Source organism: Ambystoma mexicanum, chromosome 3q (assembly GCF_040938575.1).
Source record: "Ambystoma mexicanum isolate Mex_15411 chromosome 3q, UKY_AmexF1_1, whole genome shotgun sequence".
Taxonomy (NCBI): domain Eukaryota; kingdom Metazoa; phylum Chordata; class Amphibia; order Caudata; family Ambystomatidae; genus Ambystoma; species Ambystoma mexicanum.
Window position 1 is genome coordinate 785,602,196 of NC_090926.1, and position 25,162 is coordinate 785,627,357.

The 25,162-nt window shown below is 44.7% G+C and overlaps 1 protein-coding gene across 1 annotated transcript in view; it reads right to left on the reverse strand.

The window, feature by feature from the left end:
* Positions 1-25,162, reverse strand: part of OTOP3 (otopetrin 3) — a 114,072-nt gene that overhangs the window by 12,592 nt on the left and 76,318 nt on the right. The window contains exon 3 of the mRNA XM_069654846.1: positions 6,032-6,090. Coding sequence (XP_069510947.1) covers positions 6,032-6,090 — 59 coding nt within the window. The remainder of the gene's footprint in view (positions 1-6,031; positions 6,091-25,162) is intronic.

The window sequence follows — 25,162 nt, forward strand, 5'->3', positions numbered from 1 at the left end:
TCCATCTTATATCGCCTGTGGTAATAAGCCTTGTTGCATGTCTTCTGCAGATGCATTGATCCTTTCCTTTGATATGATAGACTCAATATGTGCAATAATGCATGCTGTGTCCATTTCATCAGTTTTTGTTTCCTCTTGTCCACTATCCTCCCAGGCCAATCTTGATAAGCAATCTGCTACCACATTATATCTGCCTGGGGTATACACTACTTTAACATTAAATTGCATCACATCCAAAATCCATCTCCTAATCCTGGGTGATACCAAATGTGGACTCTTTGAATTCAATACGTGCATCAAAGGTTTAGGGTCTGTCGTTAATTCTATTGGAAGACCCCAAATGAAACCTCTCAAATGCTCAAGAATCCACCTTACTCTAAGTGCCTCCTTTTCTATAGTGGAATAATGTAATTCTGCACCCTTCAAAACTCTTGAAGCAAAGGCGATTGGTACAGTATTTCCTTCTTGAATTTGTTCTAACACTCCGCCTAGACCCACATTGCTGGAATCGATGGAAATTATGTTGCGAGCTGTGCAAATTGAACAATTTCAGTGTCAGTGCGCTGTTCATACTTTCCTTTATACATTCAAGTTTATTTTGGCAGTCTTCTGACCATACAAATCTTACTGACTTCATTAATTCTCTCATGTGCATCATTTTGTCTGTGAAATGCAGTATAAACTTCGAATAATATTCAGAGAGATCAAGGAAACTGCATAGATGATCTTTGTTTGACGGGGCAGGCATATTCGATATGGTGTCCACCAAACTTTCCTTTGGCTTGATACCCTCTGCATTTATGAAGTGACCTAAGTATGTTACTTCTATCATCTTGATTTTGCACTTATCAATCTTCAAAGTGAGGCTTCGTTCCTGTATGACCTGTAATACCCCTAAAAGTTTGCGTTGTGTTCTTCCTCTGACAGAGCTGCAATTAGAATGTCATCCTGAAAATAATACACTTCCTCTAGACCCTTGAATAGATGTTGCATCAATCTTTGGAACACTGCCGCGGATGATGCCAAACCAAAAGGCATTCTCTTATATCTAAAGGCTCCCAATGGTGAAACAAATGATGTAAGAGGTTTTGATTCTTCATCTAGGACTACTTCATGGTTGTCAACATTTCTCCAATGTTGGGTAGCGGATGTCTGTCAACCCATATACTTGCATTTAAGTCTCGTAAATCTACGCACATCCTTATTGAATTGTGAGGTTTTCGCACAATTACTATAGGAGAAAGCCATTTAGAACATTCAATTGGCTCAATAATATTTTGCTCGCACAATTTCATCAGCTCCTTTTGCAAAGCATCTCTCGTACCTATTGGAATGTTCCTAACTTTATGTGCAACTGGCTTGGCTCCTTTTTTTAACACAATCCGGTGCTTGAAACCCTTTAGCATTCCTATATTGTCATTAAATATTTGGGGAAAACTCTTAGCTAAACTTTCATTCGTGTCGCAGCTCTCAGTTGATATACTTAATATGGGAACCCTCTCCCCAGGATGTATTTATTATTTGTAGTGCTGCTTGTTCTCACCATCCTACTACCAATGAAGCATTCTCTGCGCCGTATAATTTACAACATGTCTATCTCCTTTGAAACTTAAATGAATCCATTTGTATCCAATAATATTGATGGAGCTTTTATCATATCCTGTGTCCCTCACTTTCGTGTTTTCTAGTTCTTCACACATGCCTTTTAGTTCCTCGATATAAGTTGCCACATCTTCTATGGTATACGGTGAACCTGTGTCTACCATTACTTGCATCGGAAATTTATGTTCATGTATACCCATGGTCCTTTTTTTCCCATCTGGTGTAATGGTTAGAATTAGAACGTCCTCTTCTCTGTCATTCACTATGGATAACTTGGACCTCCAATCTCTTCAAGAGCCTTGATGCTTGTACCTGCAAAACAATGGATTTCTTTGTGCATTCTGTTATTAGAATATGAACCATATCTTCCTCTTCCCCTGTTGTTTCTACACACTTTTCCGAAATGACTAATGTTGCCACATCTAAAATATTCTGCAGAGTATGTTGGACACTCCCTATCTACATACATGTTTGCCTCATCCACATTTATAACAACGTCCTTGCATTCTATTGAATGAGTCTTTCTTTTCTGGGTTTCATCCTTGGATTACTCATCGACATTTTCCTTACCAGAGCTACTATTGCTTCTTCACTACTTTCTTCTTTCTCCTCTTGAATGCTTTTGATCTCCATACTCTCTTGTTTATTTTGTACTACACCTGTGCATTTTTCTCCTAACTCCATGCTTCTCGCTATCTCCATTGCCTGTTCTAATGTTAGATCCTTCGCTTGCTATAGTCTTTGTTATATATGGGGATCTGCAGTATGCAACACTAGTTGATCTCTCAAATATTATTTCCGCCACACCTGTAAATTTACACGTTGATATTAAACCTCTTAGCACTGCCATGGACGTGTCAAGTGATTCTCCCTTGTTTTGACGTTGTGAGAAAAAATGATATCTTTCTACAACAACATTTGTCTTATTCCCAAAATGTCTGGATAATTTATTAAGGGCGCTCTCATACCACATGTTCAACTTGTGCTAGCTGAATCACCTGACCCTTCATCGGCATTGTACTGGTCAGGCAACGTACAAAAAATATTAAGTGCTTCAGCCCCAATGCAATTCAATAGCGGAACCTCCTTCAAGTCATCATTAAACTTTGTGCCCCAATCGCTCTCAGGTACACCTGAAAGTTGTCTACTCATTGTTCCCAAGGACTGGTGGGATTTCCTGGATTTGTAGAAGAAGAGCAACGACTCTGTGCAATACCTGTAAGAATACCTATACCTAAGAGAATATGGTAAGTGAAGTACCCATTGAGGACACCATACCTACATCCAAGACAATATGATGGCCACTTGAACGTGATTACTGATGAAACAAAGAAACTGAATGACCAGGATGAATGGTTACGTCATACAAACTGAATCAACTCCATATAGAAGATAAACAGACCAGAGAGGCAGACGATTTATAAAGAACGAAGAAGTACTAAGGATAAGTGACATCTTGGTATCAAGATGAAGAGACTTATGCATAAGCATGATGAAGATACTTAGTTTAAACGTGTACAGATGCAATGAAACGCAAGCAGCAAAGCAATCATGAAGCTAGCCACATGCTTATAGTGAATAGATTGCGGCAAGCGCCAACATATACATATATACCTCATAGATGCATATGGATTAAATGAAGAATGAATGTTCCACTACGTATATAGCAGTCTTGAGCAACGAGGAAGGCCTCAATTCAGTGTCGCAGTTACAAAAGCAATTGAATTAAACAGAATATATTTCAGCTAAGAAGTTGGCTGAGCCAAGAAAGCCAAAGTCTTATCAGAACTAGAATTGGCTGACATTGGATACAATTAACGTGAAAGAACAGAAGCTCCTGTTCAAGAAGTTCAAGTGAAAACAAAAGACGTCAGAGGACTATTGGAGAATAAAATCAAATACACAAAAAGGCTCAAATCGTGGTGTCCAGTCACGTGATGGAAGGAAGTTGGACGCATGAGAAGATCACACCTATGCACGGAAACCAGACGGTACCCATACTCCTTAGAAAGTCTCATAGAACAGTACACACTCAAGGCCAACTTCAAAATGCTAATTGACACTGAACCATTTAGGTGATGATGGATTAGAGTTTAATTGGTGGGAAGATGTTATCAAGACAAGCTTACCCACACCTGGTTGTTCAGTCTGCGTGCTGCTCACTTAGGTGGAAAATTACTGACAGAGGTTAGAAGCCAACCAATTGTAGGGGACCCTGTAGTTGGGGGTCCTATAGTTTGTGTAGCCAATGGGACCTCGTACATTTAGTGGCGTTCATGGTGGCCATTTTAAAAAGGAGGGCTTAGTTGCCCCACCTGATGTTAAGTATCCAATTATTTATCTCCGTTACTCTATACAGATATAACACCTATGCTTAGTTATTTACTTAGAACCAATTCCGCTGCCCGATTGATTTGAGTAGTTTGCCACGTAGGATGATGTTGGTAATGATGCAGGGCAGCACGTCAGCTATGACCAATTTTGGGTTTAAGAACCCAGCTTTTTATGAAATGTAGAGGAGAGTTGAGTATCGAACGATTGCTTATGTTCGATGTACACCCCATTTTAATTACTTACATTAAAACAGACAAACTTTTGCCAAGCTATTTGTGTTTCTGAATTATTAATGTTTGATTAAAATATGCATCCCCATCCATCTCCAGGGTATTGCTACTCATCTTAAAGGGCTGGAAGCCCCCAGTGTACAGATTTATAAACAGTATGTGAGTCCTTGCCTCTGTTCCTTTGACTGAATTCCTTCTAAAAAAAGAGCATAGGCAAAGCCGGCAGTTTTAGCTGTTGTGTAGGAATTAGATGGGCATTTGCCTGGCCCTGCAAACTATTCCCAAGTAGTAGCAGCACCATTTGCCACCGGTTGCCATCTTATGCCAAGGTAGTCTTGCCAATGCTTATTTTCTGCAGCGCACATTGTCTTTCTTTCTAGATTCCTTCTGTATAAATGCTATGAATGCTTCCTAATGTGAAGGCGCATTCTTTAGACATGGAGCCGTAAAGGAGATCCCTTTGCGTACTGTACTGTAAAGGAGAACAGTATAAGTACTGTACAGATGGGTGCTCTTCTGTGAAGGGAAAACGTATGTGTATTGCACTATGTGGCATCCCTATAGGTGTGAGTGTGAGATGGAACCATATGGGCACTACACTGGGAAGAAGGGTGATATTTATTGATATCAAGCCTACACGTGCCTTGCTGTGAAGCAAGACCCAACAGGTACTGTACTTGGAAGAGCACCTTTATGTCTACAGTGAAGGGAACCCGCGTGGGCCCTGGGCTGCTCAGTGGAACCTTATGGGCAGTGCCCTTTGAGAAGGAGATCCCTGCAGTGCATTCCAGGAGGACCTTGGACGTGTTGGTTTGCAAATGAGGGTGCCAGGAGCACGCATGTGGGCTCTGGGCAGTGATGCAGTAACAATAGCCACGCTCGAATGAAAAAACGTCCATGGCAACATGAGGGATTCTAGACAGTAACCTTTCCATACATATAAAACACATGGGGCCTCATTACGACTTTGGAGGCAGCCATGCCTTTAATAAGGGCATGGCTGCCTCCAAAATCAGGTCCGGTTCCCTGAATGGGGAAATACCGGGCCATTCGGAGTATGGAGGGCCCGGTATTTCCTCCTTCAGGGAACCTGGGCCCGGTCCTTCACCATTCGAGCCCCCATAAGGCTCAATGGGAATGGGGAGGGAGCTAACAACGGGCCCATTACAAGTGGGCCCGTTGTTAGCTCCCTGGTTCCCTCGCGGGACCCGCAAACGACGTCTGGTTTTACCAGACGTCCAGAGCGGGTCCCGCGAGGGAACCTCCTAATACTGCGGAATGGGTTTAACGGCAGAGGCACCATTAGCGGCGCCGTTAAACCCATTCTGCAATAGTTATAATGAGGCCCATCGCCTTTTTAAATTCAAATACCAACTTACATTCCAGACCGTTTACAAAAAAAGAATAATAAAAATGTAAACACCTTTTACCAAATTCATCAATTGCAAATTCATCAATTACACACTAGCATTTCGAAGTTCTAAAACCCAGTCCGATAACCCTTCTGATCATTCCACCTAAGTTAATAAAATAAAATCTTTATGGGAAAAAGAAACTTTACAACTGTTAAAAACAAGGAAATGTCATGACCGTTAAAAATCCTCACCCTACATCCATAATTGATCCTCTGCTAAAAATAGTAATCGAAAAACAATTTCTTCTGGTCTTAAAGCTTTGGGCAAGATACAACAATTTGCCTCAACCTCTCTATTTCATTTTGATTCTGTCAAAATCGGCACAATTTCTGATCCCGGGTCTACTTTAACAGTGTGCCTAAGGAAATCCAATCTATGCCAAACCCACCCTCGAGACCATGACCCTATTGGGACCACTTCCCATCATCCAAAATGTTTCTTCTCTCCTACCTGGTGAGATTGTGCTGTACTTGGATGCAGTCCTTGCTATAAAACCACAGCAGACACATCTGGGGAGAAAAAGAGAACACCGATTAAATCAACATTATTCTGTATGCATACAAGGATACTCGCGGGGGCAGTGCCTGCGTTAGGGGCATATTGCTAAACTCATGGAATCTTGGGGGTGTTTGTATGCAAGGCACGTGATCTTAGGCGTGATTCTGACGTGCACGGCATCCAGAGGTGTCTCCTATGGAAGCCACAGACTGGCTGTCCTTTCTTGAGGCACCCAAGTAGCCTACCTGCAGCGGTCACTCGAGTGTGCAGTCTTTTTACCAGGGATGGCAGCATGCCTGCATCAGTGGTCCAAGTGTACGAAAAGAAGTAGTGGAACTATGTTTCCTGCTGGCCTGCACCCACTCCCCACGAACCCCATCACCATACCCCTCCCAAACACAATCCAAAACCCAAACACATGCACCTGCTTTTTAAGGGAACGTTCAGTGCAGTGCATACACTTTTATTCAAAAATCAAACCATTCCGGAACGGTTTCTTTTTAAAATAAAAGTATGGGAACAGTAAAACTTAATTTAAAAAAGTAGAGGACCACCGCTCCCGCTCACTTCGACCACTGGCCTGCATAGATGCCATTGCTGGAAAGGAGTTGAGTAGCGCTCTAATCATCATAGACAAGCTTGTGTTGGAGGAAAAGGGTAGGACATTCATTGGGAGTCTGGATCACTATGGGCCATTAAGTGTGTGGCTAAAGTTCATATCTGAAATCATGCTCGAGTTTATCACCTCGGTCTTACTGGGGATAACTTCCCCACAGAATGTTGGGGTTGGGCAGAATATACCCCTTTTTTCAACATATTTGCAGGTCTCATAACAGGATTTCCCAATTGAACTTATTGTGCTTGAGGATGTTGGAGTGGACTTGAATATGCCAGAATCTTAGTAGGTCCATTAATGGTTTATCATATACGTTAAAGATCAGGGGGGTTAGGTGAGGGCCAGGTGGGACGACACAAGCCACCAGGCTGCATGAGAGAAGAGGCCTCTGAGTCTGAAGCTTGTTATGCGACCACATTAATAAGGACTATGGGCCTCATTATAAGGCTGCCGGTATGCTGGCGGTAGATCCGCCGGGATACAGGCAAATGTTAGTACCGTTTCCGGCACTCTGTCCGGTGACGTTGCTGCTGGATTATGAGTGCCGGAGTGACGGTGTATTCCCCATTCATGGTATCCCATAAGACTCCATGAGAGGATTTGACGTCATTACCAGCACCAGCAATACTGGTACCGTTATGATGGCTTTTTATACCCATAGGGCACCTGCCTTACGGTAAGGCAGGTGCCTCACCAGCAAACCTATCGTCAGCCGGTCTGTTAAAGTGCCAGTATAGATCAATACGGCACTTTATTACTGGACCAGCTGACTTATAATGAGGCCCTATGAATTCTCCCACGCTGTGATAGAAATGATAGCTACCATTTGGAGGCAGTGTACTAGGGTAGTGCGAATAACTGTATCAGCAGGTCCGGGTATATGAGCAAGCTGTTGGGCCCCTTGTCAACTCTGGTGAGAATATTGTCCCAGACGATTGCAGCACTATATTGGTGTCGTGATGGTGTTAGACTGGCAGTGCTCAATATAATTCTGGAACTAGGCTGTGATCACGTTCTCAATGATTTTTGAGGTTCCAGGGAGGACTGCCGGCCCCGGTTGGTAAAATGAGGATGTTTTTCTGAGTGGGACGAGCATGGGGCACTTGCTTTGAGCTGTAGCAGCAGGTTGATATTGATATTGATATTTTAGTTGTATCACACTCGTACACAAGTGTTTCAGAGCGCAACGAGGCAAGAGAGGGCAACAAGGGAGAAACAAAAACAACGATCTTAATAGGCCCAGTGACATTGAGAACGTGCAAGTGTAGTGGAAAGGGGAAAGTGCATGGGATCGGGGGAGAAGTGGAAAGTGCTGAGCAAAGGAATACATAGCGGAATAAATAAATAAATAAATAAATGACAACAAACAGTGGTATTTCAGCCAGCAAGTGGCAAGTGCTAGATTTAAGGCAACTAACAGGATGAGTCTGATAAGTGCAGAAAAGGGGATGAGGGGTTGGACTGTAGGGTTACAGATACAGACTTCAGTGCAAGGGATTGCCAGGAGGCAGTGCATGTGGGTGGCAGGGTGAGCAGGTACCTTGAACAGAAGGTCAGTGAGTAACCTGGTGCACAATGCCGAGGCAGCGCAGATCAGCAGGGGAAAGGGGAGGAGAAGGCAGAAGCAAAGAGGAGAGGTGCTTTCGGAACCGGAGATGGTTATCCTCAAGTTTCAGAGTGGCAGGGAGGCTGTTCCAGAGGGAGGCCCCAGCCGAAGAAAGAGATCTTCCCCCCAGCTCTTTTCTTAGAAAACCGATTGACCCTGAGGGAGTTGAAGGTGAAGGAGCAAAGGGCTTGAGAGGGGAGGTATTTACGGAGGGACAACTGAAGGTATTTTGGACCCAGGTCCAAGAAAGCCTTGTGGACACAATGCAAAGGGTCTTTATCCTTGCAGCCACTGGGAGCCAATGGAGAGATTTGAGGCCTGGACAGATACGATTCCTAGGCTTGAGGCCAAGGGCAAGTCTTGCAGTCCTGTTCTGGATAAGTTGCAAAGGGCAGAGAGTAGAGGCAGGTAGATTTAGAAGGAGGCTGTTGTAGTATTCCAATTTAGAGTGAACCAGGGCTCGAGAGACAGTGACCTTCTGGGGGAAGGAGAGGAAAGGCAGAATACCTCTGAGGAGGTGCAGTAAGAAGTTTGACTTTTTAGAGACATCAGAGATGTGGGCAGAGAAGGAAAGCGTGGAGTCAAAGATGACCCCGAGGTTCTTGACCTCGCAGGTGGGGGTAGGAGGAGGGCCAAGGGAGGCCGGCCAGAGAGTGACAGGAAATTAGTGTGAAGGTGCGCTGATGAGGAGGGTCTCCATTTTGCTGGCATTCAGACAGAGCTTGTTGGCGGCGGTGGCTGAGGGAAGCCTGAAGATGAGTTGTGTGTCATCAGCATAGCACTGAAAATTGGCAATGCGGTGGGCGAGCGTTGCCAGGTATTGGTTGAAAAGCCAGGGTGAATGGTTAGACCCCTGGGGAACACCATAGGTAGAAAGGGAGATAAAGGAAAGGAAGTACCCAAGGTGGACCTGGGAGGGCTGATCAGAGAGGAAAGAAGTCAGCCAAGCCAGAGCCTGATCAGTGATACCCAGGTTGTCACAGAGACGGTTGAGCAGGATGGCATGATTGACCGTGTTAAAGGCAGAGGTGAGATTGAGTAGGATGAGGACAGAGGGGATGTTAGAGTCGAGGTTAGAGAGCAGATCTTCACGGATGTTCAGGAGAGCAGTTTCCATGCTTCTGGCAGCTCTAAAGCCAGACTGATGGTGGTGGAGACAACTAACAGAATCAGAGTGAAGGTTAAGCTGCAAGACGGCCAGCCTTTCCAGAAGTTTGGCCAGAAAAGGAGTGATGGAGATTGGGCGATATTTAGCTGGGCAAGAAGGGTCAGCTGTCGGTTTCTTGAGAAGAGGGTGAACAAGATAGTGCTTCAGAAGGGAGGGAAGGCTCCAGAGGCGGAGAGGTTGCAGAAATCAGGCAGGGCAGGAGTGAGGGTGTCAATGTGGCCCTTGATGGTTTTGGAAGAACAGGGAGCAACCTGTTTTGACAAGACTTTCATAGATTGGATTTGTCTAGAGACCTTGTCAGGGGAGAAAAGAGGAAATGACGAGAAAGAGGGTGGGGGTTGCTGTAGGAGTGCCAGAGTTCACAGAAGGAGTGGGGAGCGTAGGGGGAGGGGACAAGTGGGTGGACAGGATATCCTGGGTTTTTTAGATGAAGTGAGAGGCAAGGGCTGTGAAAAGGGCCTGGGAGGCGACAGGAGAGGTAGAGACTGCAGCAGGGTTGTCCAGCTCCTTGCTGATTTTAAAGAGTTTGGCCAAGTTGTTAGATGCTGCAGAGGCACAGGCTTGGATGTGGGCTCTCTTTTCAGACAGAGAGTCAGTATTGCCTTTGTTGCAGGCGACAGGACAGTTTGTCAGAGGATGGACAAGAAGCCCTCAATTTCCTCTCAGCAACTCTCAACTTACGTTTAAGTGTAGCTAGGTCAGAGTAGTATCAAGAATTGCACTTGGCTTTGGGCTTCAAACAGATCCTCATGACAGGGGCAAGTCCATCAAGAGTATCGGAGGTAGAAGAGTAGAGCATAGACAGGGCTGTGTCAGGATGTGAGTCTGCCGGAGGCAGACGGGGGGGGGGAGAGAAGGTGGTGGCGAAAGCCTCAACTGACACACGCTTCATGGGCCGGATGTCCGAGAATGTAGGTGGCAGTGTTGGGGTTGGCTTGGCCTGGGGGAAGAGAGGGAGAGGCTTGATCTCTGCAGGTGCTGCCACCACGGCTTCTAGGCAGATGTCCTCTAAGTGATTATCTGCTCTTGAGGAGCGGAATCACCTCCTGTTCCAATCATAGAAAGGAGAAGGTTCTCTCTGGGTTTGGAAGGTGAGCTTGTGCTGGGTAAGTTTTGGGGTCCTCTGGCTGTGCTATTTAGTGCTATTTCAGTCCTGATTGTTCTACATTGTCAGCAAAGAAGTTGGCACAGGAGTTGCTAGGACTGTAAAAGATCCGGGGCTATGCTAATGCCGGGACTGTCAGGACTCAGGGCTAGCCAGCCTTTTGGGTTGTAGCCCCTGAGCTTCTATCCAGGGCTACAGCCCAAAGACCCTGGACTATAGCCCCCAGGGCCTATCTAGCAACGCCTGTGGAAGGTGCTATGGTTTGTGACTGTGGCATGGTTGGTAGTGGTTGTGGATTAGGGAGCATACAGATATCCTCACTCCGCACAAAGCATAGGTTATGCAGATTGAAGTAGTGGTGTGCATGACCGCGAATGCTTCGTGCGGCAGTCCATCTATCCCTGGCTCTGGAAAGCATACGCTTTTTTTGGAAAAGAACATGTAAAGATAGATCCACATGGTGGCTATCAGAAGAGGAAAGCATCTGGATAGGTTATCTGCCCTGCCCTGAGCGATAACAAAGACAGACATTTGCACATTGATCAGGACTCAACCCATTACATGGCTACAATTATGACCATGCATGCTGACAACAAACCATGTGTGCAATACCTCAAAGTACAGTGTGCAAATAACACACATGCCAATATGCCACATTCCCTTTGGGAAATGCATGTACTGCTGCCACGGTTTATTTATTGCATTCTGGGGCGTTTAGCCCTGGAATCTTCCATTGTAAGACTATGTTGAACTGCTGCAGTTACCGGGAAATGATTTAAAAAGCGAATTGTATCCATAGTAATTGGGTTGGGAACCTTACATCGGTCAGGTAGGGTAATATAATGCAGCTGTATCCTCCCTGGTACAGGTGATGGGTAGTGTAGTGGTGGCATGCAGATATCACAATGAAGGTCCATTACCCATCTTTAGCACTGCAATATATTCTAGGGCTAAACAATAACCTGCTGTTAGGAAATATCAAGGTGGGGCTGTGGCGAGAGGGGGGGGGGAGGTGAGGGGGTGATCTTCCCAGTGGATGCTGCTAAACAAGCAATTATTGAGATTTTCGGAATCTGTATCGAACTCGTTCCCCAACAATGTTCACACGCCTTTAAATTGTCTTGAAGAGTATACCAAGGTATTTTATTATCTGTTTCTGTATTTTAATTGTAACTCTTTTATCATTCATTTAGTGGATAATTCCCTGTGTGAAAAGCTATGTGTCAGCTACTTCTCATAATAAAACAAACCACAAAAAGAAACAAAGTGTTAATTGATCTGGTTCAACAAAGGCCCCGGTAGCTTGTTGAGGAAGAATTTGTTCACATGGTAAATCTGAAAGGGATTTCCTGCAGGAAATGAAATATGAATGAATGAATTGTTTATAACGCGACCAGTCTCTAAGCGCGGGACTGTGTTGCTGTGCGTGCTCTGGCTTCCGAGACACGCGTTGCCCCTGAGCGATCCACCAGGCCCAACACTGGTATCATTTTATTTTCCTTGGAAGAGCAACGCTTCCTTTCCTTTGGCTTTAAAGGACTGTTGCTGTGTTTCCCCAGCCCCATGGCCAGGATCCAACAGTACCTCTCCATAGCAAGAGGCCCAACCATGTGCACAGTATTTGCAGCTGCACTGCTGCCCTGGGGCATCTCCCTTTGCATGATTTTTGCAGATATTTGGACTGTGCATAAAAGAGGTCAGTGAAGGCACCAAGAGTTTCCAGCAAGGTCGCTCGTTGAGTTAAGTGCTCACCCCTGTCTCAATCACAACTCAGTCAATACATGCATGTTTGGCATCGCCACCACAAAATAAGAATATCACAGACCATCACTGTTACAGTGTGTCATATTAAATATACACGTATCTATTAAAAACGAATACTCCAGCCAGTCACCTAAGTTAAAATACGAAGAGGATTGCCCATCTCATGACAGACCTAAGCCCTCAATCGCGATAAGGCCTGACACTATTTGCCACTTGCTACCCTTTCTATGGGATTTACGTGCACAAATGGAAACTCAGCCACTCTCCAGTGATTGGGTCAAGAAGCTGCAGAGCGGATTAGTTCCAGTGGGGAAAGAACTGCCGTGACCCCAGCCAGACATGCACCACTGGGACTGCATTAGAACTAATTGGCCACTGTCTCTTGTGAGAGGCCATCTCAAGTGCCTTGCAGCTCCGTTTCATCCGCCTCTTTCTATGGGTCCCCCCTGCAGGCAATCCAGGCACAAACAGTGTGAGGCGGGGCTTGGGACGGATATTCTTCTCAGCCTGACGTCAGCTTAAACGCCTGATCCAGTCTTATCACCACCAACACCTCCCAAGATCCAGAGCGTCTCCTTCTAGATCTCTGCATCCCTCTTATTCAGGGCCTCTGTGAAAGCCTGCAAGCAGTATAGACCTTTTTGCTCAACCAATCTCTGAGATGTTTTCCCTCAGAAGGGGACACCCTCCTCTAACTTGCAGCCCACTGCAATTGTGTCTGCACTTGTCAGCACTGCGCTCTGCACCGTGTTCTGCACGGGGACGGGTATTTTAAACGGTGAGCCCCTCTTACAAGTAAACACTGATGGCAGTGCTGCAGCGCTCAAACACCAAAAACACAGACACTCTGCTGCACTTGTGTCTGCACTTGTCTGCACCTCACTCCTTGTGGTGTGACGAATCGACCTTGGTTCGCCCCACAAACCTGGCCTGTGACCCTTCCCATGTTGCCAGGGAAAGGCAAACTCCAGGGGGTCGTGTTGAGCCCACTCTATGCCTGTGAGGTGGGACGAAAGGCAGCTTAAAGTAAGAGGAGGGCCTGGTTGAGAACTCCGTCATAGTAGGCGTCCTGAATCCTATGACAGAGGCTGAGAAGACAGTGAGTGTTTCTGTGCCTTCCCAAGACCCCAGGCATCGCAGACGGGCAACTGTAACCAGTTGCTTTTTGCTCGGAAAGGAGTGAAACTGACTGAAGCTAACTGGAGCTTGTCAGACAATGGAGCGTAACATTTGTAGCACTTGTGTATAAAGGAATACGCTTTAGAAGAAAGTTTTCGAATATTATAAAAAGCTTTAACAACGTTAATAATGGTTCGTGTACATTAAAGTGAATCTAGCACGAAGACCAAGCCTAAATAAACCTGCAATAACATTGTATCCTGTGAAACCAAGTGTTAACCTTCAATATTGTTAATCTAAGAGAGCGAACAATCATCAGCTTAAGCCCAGAACTGAACAAGCATCGCCAAAGAAGGTTAACCGAAGGGGTTTTGTCGAATTGACTGTTGCTATTAGAAGAAAAGGGGTGAATATAAAATCTCTGAAGGTAAAGCTTGTAATTGATTGACTGTGATATGAAAGAACCAACAGTTAGTCATTCATTCATATTGCAGAAGCCAGTAGAAGTTCTCGAATTGAAAGTACTTGGTTGATGGCTTAACAAAAGACAAGAGTGGTTGAAGAACAGCCCTAGACTGGGGCTGAGAAGAGGAAGAGACATTGACTGACAGAATAAAAGGGCATTGGTATAAATCTTCTCTTTGCTGCAGAACTGTGAAGTTGAACATACTGCGAAGTTTCTTTGTTTCATTATGCTGACAGGGAAATACTGTGAAGGGAGCCACTGTGGAATTTCTTGTTCTTGTTTCATGGTGCTGAGAGAGAAGCACTGTGAAGAGGAGCTGATTTCGACCTATATGTATTTAAGTTTCAACAAAGATCATCCTGACCAAGAACTCCTGTGGAGTATTGAGTTTTTTTTTTCTTTAACATCCTGACGTTATCAAGAACTGTTTTGGAACTCTGTTTGAACCTTGGATTTCCTTGCTGATTTGTGTTCATCCAAAGAATTGACTTTACCTTAAAACCTCAGGCAAGGGAACTCGCTCAGGTTACAGTTATAGACTGTGAATTTAAATACTGACATTGTGAACTGCCATATATGTTCTTCTTTATGTGTATGTACAAGTGTAAGGTTATGTTAGAATATTTCCCTTACTTTATTTAGGCAGTGACGTTCCTGTTGGAGTAGGGCAAGTAAGGCGTTTGGTTGACATTCTTAAGTTAATAAAATGGCATTGGTTGATAAAACACCTAAAAGTGGTCTGCCTCACATTTCCGACCCCTCCCAGAGGGGACAGGTATGTATTTTGAACGGTGACCCCCCCCTCCAAGTAAACACTAATAGCAGTGCTCAGTAGACGAGGCCAATGGATCCTTCAAAGGGAGTCAAATATGTCTCGTTTAAAAAAGAAAACGGACCACCCTTTCAGCTTCCAGAAGACATGGTTGGCTTCCCATTGTTTGCTGTGTCTAAGCCACTTATGGGCATCTGCGGAAGGGGTGCCTGAGACTCTGGGAGCTAGGGGAGACCATATGCTCTTGATGCTGGCACCAAAGACCGTATATGGTGAACTTCCAAAGTCTCACCACATTCTGTAGCTGCTATGTCCAAGACACGACCTCACCAAAACATACAGCCCTTTGGTGAAGAACAAGGTTAATGAAAATAGGGGAAGACACAGAAGATAGTTAAGGACCACTGCAACCCCCCTATCAAGGCCATATTCCTCTCCAGTCTTCTTATTTTCCCTCTTTCTAGATCAACATTCAGTCTGATCCACTGCCTACCATAACACACGCACAATCATATTCTCTCTCACACAATCCCATTGCATGGTCCCATTTTGCGAGCTCTGTGCGTATGTATCCAATTTCTACCCCCCACACCTTTTTGAATTGTTTACGTTTCATCGACTTCCGCAGGCCTGGGTACCCTGGGCCATTTTCTCGGACCGATGTACCAGTGCCATAGGTCCACTGTGGTAGTATAAAAGCTTTCTAACTTAAAATAACATATACACTGGTAGACACATACACACACCAGATGGAGACACTTCAAATGGCGGGCCCACTAGAAAAAATTTGTAGAAATCTTCCCTCACCTGGAGTGAAGGAGAGAAAGGGCTTAGCCACAAAGAAAGGAGCTGAACTTATGGGCCCTGGGCCAATTGGAAGTAACAACCAGGGTGTAATAGGCTAGCCAATCACAGCGCTTTATAACCCAATTAGCCTATTACCCAGAGTATACATTAGGACTTGATTCCACAGTCAGGTGTGAGGGGGAGTTGGAGTGCAGATGTGCTCTGCAGAGCTGTGCCAGAGGAAGTTGGGAAAAGGAGGAAGAAGACCTGTGAGTGAGAGGTGTATGTTGGAGAAGGAAAAGAACGCGGAGTGGGAGGAAGGAAATATTATGATCGCTTTCACTTCTAACTACTACTTTCACATACTTCACACAATGCCAACTCTCAACAGAAGCCAAAAGGTAGTCAATAGCACGACCTTTCATTGCACCACCTTTATAAGTCACTTGCCCTGAGGAATTTGGACTGATACGGCCATTAACATTCCTCAGAACCAAGCCACACAAAACAACCAAAAGAGGTGAAAGCAACGGATCCTTTCTAAGTCTACAAATAGGGGGGCTGAGATATCCGACACTGAATCACCCTCTAAATCAAAGTCTCAAAGAAAACCAATCAACGTGATTTCCTATAAGGAGATTATAGCTCTTCATTTAATTACTCTATAACAGGCACACAGTAGCACATTGAGCCTGCGCTTTAGGCATACGATGCTTAAGAATATCCTAGGATCGGCTGTCATTATTTCTGCAGGAATTATAAACATTAACTAGAAGAAGACATTTGAGCCAAGTCATATACAGCACAGCACCAACCAGTAGCCATCACTAGAGGTTCACCTATAGTTTATAGCCAGATAGGCAATGCATTGTGGGTATGCAAATCAGCTGAAATGCCAAGCTACGTTCACGTTTTCCAAGCCTTTTCTAAAGCCACTATAACTATGCAGAAGTTAACTAGAAAGAAGATCTGATCTTTTTTTCAGCCGGTTAAAGCAGTTAAATGAAGGGTGTTGACCAATGGGGCTTTCCCACTGTCTAAGTATTTGCCCCAGGAGGACGTCGGTTCAACCCCAGTGTTAGATGGTCCTTCCACTGGAGAGAAGGATTATTAGTTAGTCTATAGAGAAACCCAAGTGGGTGGGGCAAAGTTAACTAAAGCAATGAATAAATTGAGGTGAGAGGCTCTTGTGTTGAATCACCAGAGACTGTCCCGCCCATGGTTGGACTGCAGCATACAATGTTTGTGGACACCAATCAAAAAGTGGTCTACAATCACAAATGGCAATTTCATTACTTTATTTGACAAACTGAGTAGTCCTCAACGGGGGGTGGGGGGATTTTTGGTAAAATATGTTCAAAATGTGCATTTCAAAGAATATTTGCTCAGAACCACTGGTCAAAACTAATAACTGCACAGTGAAGTAGCTCTTCATACTGGCCTAATTTAGCTAAAAAAAAGGGGCACTTTGGCCAGATAAAACTGGCTCACACTAGCACACTGGGCCTGCGCTTTAGGCATTGCCCCATTGTCCTATATGCCAGTCTGAGCCTGGTGATGCCTAGAGACACATACAAAAGCAGAAAGCGCGTCAGTTGAGCGTTGCTTCTGAACTTGAGTGTGTGTAAAATATCCGTTTTTTTCTTTTCGGACTGATGCATGCTCTATCATGAGATAGCCTGACCACCAGAAAAACTTTCAAAGGAAACCGGCATCCCTAGCTTCAAATTGGATTCAATGGGCTTCAGCTGCCTAGTCTAGAGCACAATAATATGGCTCTGGCGATTGTGGAAAAAATGATGAGATAAAAGATGAAATGATAAAGTGATGTGAACCAACGTTGAGAGGGGAAAATCTATAAAAATCAAACAGAAAATCTGTTTGTTTGTGCCTCATCCAATTCCACACCGTTCCACCAATCTGCACCATTTGCATAGATACCTGGTAGAACCCTCTGAACGTCACTGGTTACACTGCAAGGGGAAGGCCCACTCAGCTCCCCAGATTTCAACCCTGCACACATGAGATGCTTGCCTGGAAGCAGCAAAATATAAAGGTGGTCGTAGAAGGACTGGACAGTGTCTGGACATGAGGACCAAAACTGCAAAGCCTTGAAGACCACGTTTCAAGGCCCTAGGAGGCACCGCTTCCAAGCTATTTGCACTGCAACGCACAACACATCAATGTGGCTGTAGAAGTACCGGACAAAGAGCGTTTCGACACCAGAAACAAAACTTGAAGGTCCCTATAGGACCTCAAAAACCACGCTGCACCATTTCTGAGATATCTGTAACGCACCGCAATACACTGCACTGCTCCAGGGTGAGGTGACAGGTGGGGACAGCGTACAGAAGATCCCATCATTCCATAGCACGCCAACTCTCACCGCCCCTGGTGGCTCCCTCACCTCCCTTGGTGCCTTCCTGGTTGCTGCTCTTTTTCCCTACTTAAGGATCCCTCCATCCTCTTTTCCTTTGCAGACAGGGAGCAGGTGTATGTGGATCTAGGTCACCTGGCCTATGCACCACCCACCTTCTTAGCCCTGCCTCTGCCTTCTTGCTCTTAACTCTTAGATCAAGGGCGTCTCTCGCCTGGGCATCCAAAGCTATGGGCAGACAAAGAAAAGGGCAAGAACTGTTTGGACCTGTTCGGACCAGGAGGAACCACGGCCTGACCCCCCTGCTCAGACAGCAGGTAAGCATGTACCTACTTGTGTTTACTCCCTCTGTCCCCAAGGGCCAACCCCACCCTCTCTGGTACCCCCCTGATGTTCCCTTGTGCCCCCCCTTCTCGCACACAGGTGTTGCCTGTTTTGCTTGATTCTTCTACACTGTTCCCCCTCCCCACCTCAGGCCTCCTTCTGCAGGAGTCTGTCCTGATACATTCGGGTTTCACCATCACCGCCTTGTGGCCAATGATGGATATGACTTTTGTGGACTTCATTGATTCACGGTGCGTCACCCTTTCTCAACTCTCATGCTGCACTTCCTTTTCATCGTGTACTCGTGATGGCCCTGAATCATGCTGTTCCCATCTTCATCTTGTTTCCTGGCTTGCAACGTTATGTGTTAGTGCTGACTTCTGCAATTGTATTCACTCTTCCTCTTGCTTCTCCACTCTTTTTGACTGCTTACTCTCTGTTCTCTCATCCTCTCCCTTTCTCCCTTTCCTATTTCCTCCCCTCCTTCCCTTACATTCTTCTATGAACTTACTCTATCAGAATTGTCCCTAGACCTAGTATGATAGCAACCTCGTCTGTCGTCTCTCCAAACCCCTTACTTGTTCCCCCCACCCTCAGCACTATCTGAAAGGTCATCAGGCCTAGTACGATATTAGCTTGTTTTGTTCCTCCTCTCCTTTTCTGCACCCCTCTTCCCTCACCTTTTGTTTTTCTCCGGCTCTACCAGGAAAGCCGTCAGGCGTAGTACAGTAGTCGCCTGTCTGTTTCCATTTCCTTCCCACTCTCCCCCCTCCCTTCCTTATCTATGTCTTAGCTCTTTCACTATGTGAAATGTCGTCAGGCCGAGTATGATAGTAAACTTTACATCTTTACTGTTCATGACCTGTAAGAATGTCATTGTATTTTACATTGTTCCCTCCCTTGCCATGAAGCGCTTTGAAACACATTGTGTATAGGCGCTAAATAAATAAACTATTATATGACATCATAGCCCCTCCACGTCTGTTCTGGAGTATGTAAGCCAGCCACACGTGCCCTTTTTCAGTGCAGTTAACTTCAGATTGAAAAGCGCATCAAATGATAAGTGACTTGGAACAGGGATCTGCAAGACCATCGATTTTCATAAGCGACTCACAACCGGTTCCTACAGGATCATTGATTTTCAACACTTGATGAGAAGGTCATCATGTCTGCTGGACGCCAGAAACAAAATTCAAAGTTCCCCTTGAAAACCTCGTTTCAAGGACCTGGGACCCACAGTTTCCAAGATATTTGTACTTCTCAAGATATTTGTACCGCATGTCACAAAATCGGCAAATCACCAATGTGGTTGTACGAGGACCAGACAAAGCTCATTTTTAAGTGTCTCGACACCCTAGGATGGATGTTCCCAAAATATCTACACTGCACCATGGAACACACATCCATGGCGTGGGCACAGCAATGTCAGGTGGGTGTGTGCATTACCAACCACCTCTCACTAACAGCGGCATGTCAGCTTTGCATTTGCAACAGATACATGTAAATGCTATCCCAACAAGTCCGAACTGTGTCCCCCACCCACGTAGTATGCCCCAGTAATACCAACAATGTGAACACTAAACAGGTCAGGGCCAAGCATGAATGAAACTGTCTTGTCCCCCCTCCTCCCGCTGTAAAACATGAAATGCATAAAAATAATCTGAGGTGCCCTGTCCTCATGCCAACAAGCATGTGTGCATCATCGGAGGGATACATGGATGACGAGGAGGCAGGCCCATTCCGATGTCTTCCCAGATGTGCATCCACCGGCACCACCCCACGTAGCGCCCAGCAGGATACACCAAGGCGGATAACACACCCCACCCACCCCACTGCACCAGGGACTCACCACCTCAACTCCCCCAAGCCACCAGGGACTCACCACCTAAATGCCCCCAAGCCACCAGGGGGTCCCCGCATCAATGCCCCCAAGCTACCAAGGGCTCACAGGATATAGAATTAGCCATGATTGCAACCACCCCAGAGGATGGCGACTCATCCTGTGAAGAGCAGCATAATGTGCCTGTCTTCACACCAATCCACAGTCCTGAGCAGCAAATGGACACACCCAAAGGTATACCAGAGCATGTTCTGATCCAAGTCACAGTCTACATGTCTGTGCATGCCACCGTTGCGCACACACACCTGTGGCGGGTGTGGACACACCCTCATATGGGTCAGCTGCTGGCAGCCCCTCCATCCACCGCAGCCCCACCAGACAGGCCACCATGACAAGCAACAGCGCCCCCACAACTCTGCGTAGACCTGCCAGGCACAGCAGACCCACATGTAACACAGGATCCAGTACGGGCGCTACAGTCATGACATGGCTGGATGTTATTGAAGCATACCAAAGGAGGATAGAGGGCATGGCCATCAAACACAACCGCCACATCAAAGCCATTAGCAATGAAATTCGGGGAGCTGCAAAAAGATTGGCGCACGATAATGCCCGCACTCGTAAAGTTGTGAAGGGATGTACTGCGGCGCTCACAGGGTTTGGCCAGAGAGTATCTGAACTATGCGAGGTGCAATCTGCGCATGCAGAACAGCTGAGTGAGTCAAATACCCTCCTCCGCCAGCAGCCGCAGTTGTCTGCATCGCTGCCATCCACCTCAACAACCCCCACAGAGGGCTCCCTACAGGGGTCACCCAGGTGTCGTTCACTGCGGCATTCGCAACAATGCTCACCTGAAGGCAGAGGAGGTGGAAAGCAACAACATCCTTCTTGGATGGAAAATGCACTGTTGGCCCGAGGGCTGTGCACATGGACCCATATTCACTTTGTTGCGGAGCGGGGCATGTGTGCTGGGGAGTTGGTGGGGGGAGGGAGGATGTGTGCTGTGGAGTTGTTGGGGTGTGTGTGCTGGGGAGGTAGTGGGGGAGGGAGGATTTGTGCTGGGCAGTTGGTGGGGGGAGGGAGGTTAGTTCCACGCTATTTAAAGCTGATTGAAACATGACAGAAAGCTCAGGCATTCATGATTGGGGTCAAGTGTTGTTTATTTTACAAGTGTTCTTTGTGACATGTGCCCATCCACCAAATCAGAAAACATTGTGTCAATCAAACACTTGAAATTGTCACCTCTAAATGATTGCGCAGCCCTGAGCAAATGGTAAATGTCCTATTCAAATTGAGTGTGTAACTGGACAACAGATACGGTGAAACAAAGAGTCCAAAGCAAGTAGATTCTTCAGTCAAAATACGCTGTTGAAACAGATTTTATGAAATGATGCAAAAACAAGACTGCCGACACGTGTTTCGACCCAGAACAACGGGTCCTTTTCAAGGCAAGACTGTGGTGTTAGTATGATTCATATGCATTCAAATACAGCAATATATTATGTAATCATGCCATAAAGATAAGAACATTTGCAATTTAAACAAAATTAACCAGCAGAGGAAGAAGAGGAGACCAGGGTTAAAGAAGAGAAATGCAAACAAGAAAGAAAAAAGCCCATATGTACATTACATCATGTCAAAGAGCAAAGCAACCATTTCAATGTGAAACATATTCCAAGTAAATAAGAAGTAAATGAAAAACATTTTCCATTACCATATATTGTCGAACCAAAAATCGCGGTCGAAGTGCCAATATGTGAATGTCCATATGATGAAAACAAAATAATATGTAAAAAAGAGAGAGAAGAAAAAAAAAAAAAAACACCATAAGCCTGAATCCTAAATGAATAAACAACTGGTACATTTTTACAATTGGTTAATCCCATGTACACGCATAGTGCAAAGGTAACAAACTATTGTGCCAAGGATCAAAATGCTCATCCCTCATGCGCCTCATGGTGGTAAAATGTATTGTTACATTGTCACCCGTGTGTGATATAAATGTTAGAATGAATAAATGTTTTACCGTATGTTATTCAAACTGCGTTGGAAAACCCAAAGCCCTCCTGGGGGGGCAGATATATGGGCCAATTCTAAAGTAGTTGATTCTCCTCAAGAAAATAAGCGGCAAATAACTGAAAAATACATAAACAAAGAAGCCCAAGGCATGAGTTGCCTTGACAAGAGATCGACTTATGACTTGAATGGGTTGTCAGTGCTACCGATAAAGGGGAGGAAAGCTTTACTCCTGCTCTTACGCACCAACGCAGAGGCTTTCTAGCTGAAATCAAATGATACAAAAAAGGCAACATCCCTAGCCAAACTGCTCTATCAAATAAAACAGTTCGCTTCACTGTCCCTTTAGGGCGACCTACTATAACTCCCGCCACATCTTCCGAGGAGGAAGAGGAAGAGGAGCAAGGGCCAGACAAAGGGAGAAACGCAAACAAGAGGCACACTCGTTCCAGCTCCAAAAACTTGCCAACCAAATCGATACTCTGCACTTAGTTTGTAACTTATCAAGTAAGGTCTTGTCCTCCGCTGAACTGTCCCTTCTGAATAAAGGTCTTTCTTTTGTACCCAGTTGTTATTCTGATCTTATTGATTTCCAAATTGATTTATTCAAATTTATTCGCAAGCTTAGACTTAAAAAGTATTTCCATCAACAAGTTGCAATCTACAGGCCACATATTGCCTCTCCATCACTGAGTAGCTTAACCATTTCCGATATAGAAGACACACGACTTCTTATGTCACTTAACGTTGATACTGCTAGCACCTCCAATGGCTTACAACAGGAATTAGGCATTCACCAACATAATTTTGAAATGATGGAGCACAAACCCAGATCCAAATTTGTTCCAGCTATTACTGATGCTACTGTTATAGACACCTTTTATCAGGCAGTCATGCAAGATATACACAAACAAATAGATCGTTCCCAGTTTCAGTCAACCAAGAGCAATCTCACTCTTTCCGAAAAAACTGCTCTCAAAAATCTTGCTGAGGATACGAGCATTGTCATTAAAGAAGCCGATAAAGGTGGTAATGTTGTCATTTTAAATACTGCAGATTATATTACTATGGCTAATGAACATCTGAGTACTCCTGGATGTTATCAATTGTTACCTGGCAACCCTACCAAAGAGACGGTATCTGAATTGAAAGTTTTGTTATATGACTGGCACTCACGTGGGACATTGACAGATGAGGAAAAGGCTTTCCTTTACAGACCTAATCCGGTCATTCCTACAATGTATTTTCTGCCCAAAATTCATAAGGCATACACAACATTACCCCAGGTACGACCTATTATGAGTGGCTTAGGATGGGCCACTGAGGGACTTTCCCAGTACATTGATTCTGCAATCAAGGATATGGTACCAGCATTACCAGCCTACCTACGAGATTCCACTCAAACACTGGAGATTTTACATCAGTTAAAATGGTGCCCCAATTATCTTCTAGCCACGTTTGATGTTAAAACATTGTACACATCGATACAGCATCAATTAGCTCTTCAAACCATTGATTACACTTTTCGCAACCACTCAGCATCACACAGTCAACATGTTTACATGATCAAAGATTTCTTGCATTTCACGTTAGCACATAACCAGTTTTTGTTTAACAATCAATATTATTTACAGATGAAAGGAGTAGCCATGGGTGCGAAATATGCCCCTTCTTTGGCTAACTTATTCATGGGTTTTTTTGAGGACAAACACATATACACAGACCACCCATATAAACAGAATCTCATAGTATGGAGACGCTACATAGATGACGTCCTGGTCATTTGGAATGGGACGTCTTCGTCCTTTGTTGGTTTTTCTGAATATCTTAATCGTAATAATTTTGGCATAGAATTTTCTGGACATGTGAGCTCTCAGTCTATGGAATTCCTTGATCTTCAGATAAACATTGTGAATGGTGAACTACAAACTCAAACCTTTCGGAAACCCACCGCAGTTAATGCTATGTTGCATGCCTCCAGCTGCCATAAAAAATCTGTCATTTCTAACATCCCATTTGGAGAATTTTATCGTGCGAGACGTAATTGCAGTACTGACATGGCTTTTCAACATGAGTGTCGCATGATTAGGCGGAGGTTCTATGAACGTGGATATAGTAGTCAATGCATTAAGCAAGGGTTTAATCGTATCAACACATTCACTCAGGATCAGACGTTGGTTACGAATACAGAATCTACCAGACCAAGTCTGGAGTATGTACAGTTCATAACGAAATATTCAGAAGACCATTGTATGCTTTATCGCCTGTTAAGCAAACATTGGCATTTGTTGAGACTTGGCCCAGAGCTTCTGCCTTATGTCTCGGCTACACCCAAACTCATCTTTACTCGTAATAAAACATTGCGCAACAAACTCTGCCCTTCGTTTTTACAACCAAAGCCTACTCATGCACAGCCTCTGACTTGGCTTCCACCCAAACCTGTTGGTTTTTTCAAATGTGGTCTATGTAATTTTTGGCAATATGCTCTTATTCAAAATACCTTTAGTTGCCACCATGGTTTGTCAATTCACATTTCTGATTTTATTAATTGTAAATCGAAATTTGTGGTGTATGCTATTTTATGCGTATGCCGCAAAGTATATGTTGGTTCTACTATAAGAGAACTGCGAGTTCACATTCGAGAACATTTTGCACACCTGAAGAGTCAAGATCCGAAGCTGCCTCTTGCAACAGAATCATCAAATGGATTCAGTAAAAGATCTTAAGTTCATTGGGCTCATTCAAGCGCATTCCCACCCAAGAGGCCGGGACTGTCAATTACTTTTACGCCAGCTTGAGGCACGCACCATCGCCAAACTTCGTTGTACCAGTCTTGGTCTCAACACGGACACGGAACTAAATGTATTTTTGTAATGCTTTACATAAATGCTGGTGCACATGTCCTATACTTGCAGTAACTGCATTTTCATTATTCCCTGTTTGTTTTTATGTATTCACTTTTAGTCAAATTTAAAGAACCCAGATCGTCAGGAATCGCTGCCAGTTTCTAATTGCTCATCCGTCCACTGCTGTCATTGAACATTCCAGAGATTTTTGATTTTTTCAAATTTTTTTTTTATTTTTTTTTTTTAATTCCAATTAAAATATTTTTATTATTTCTATT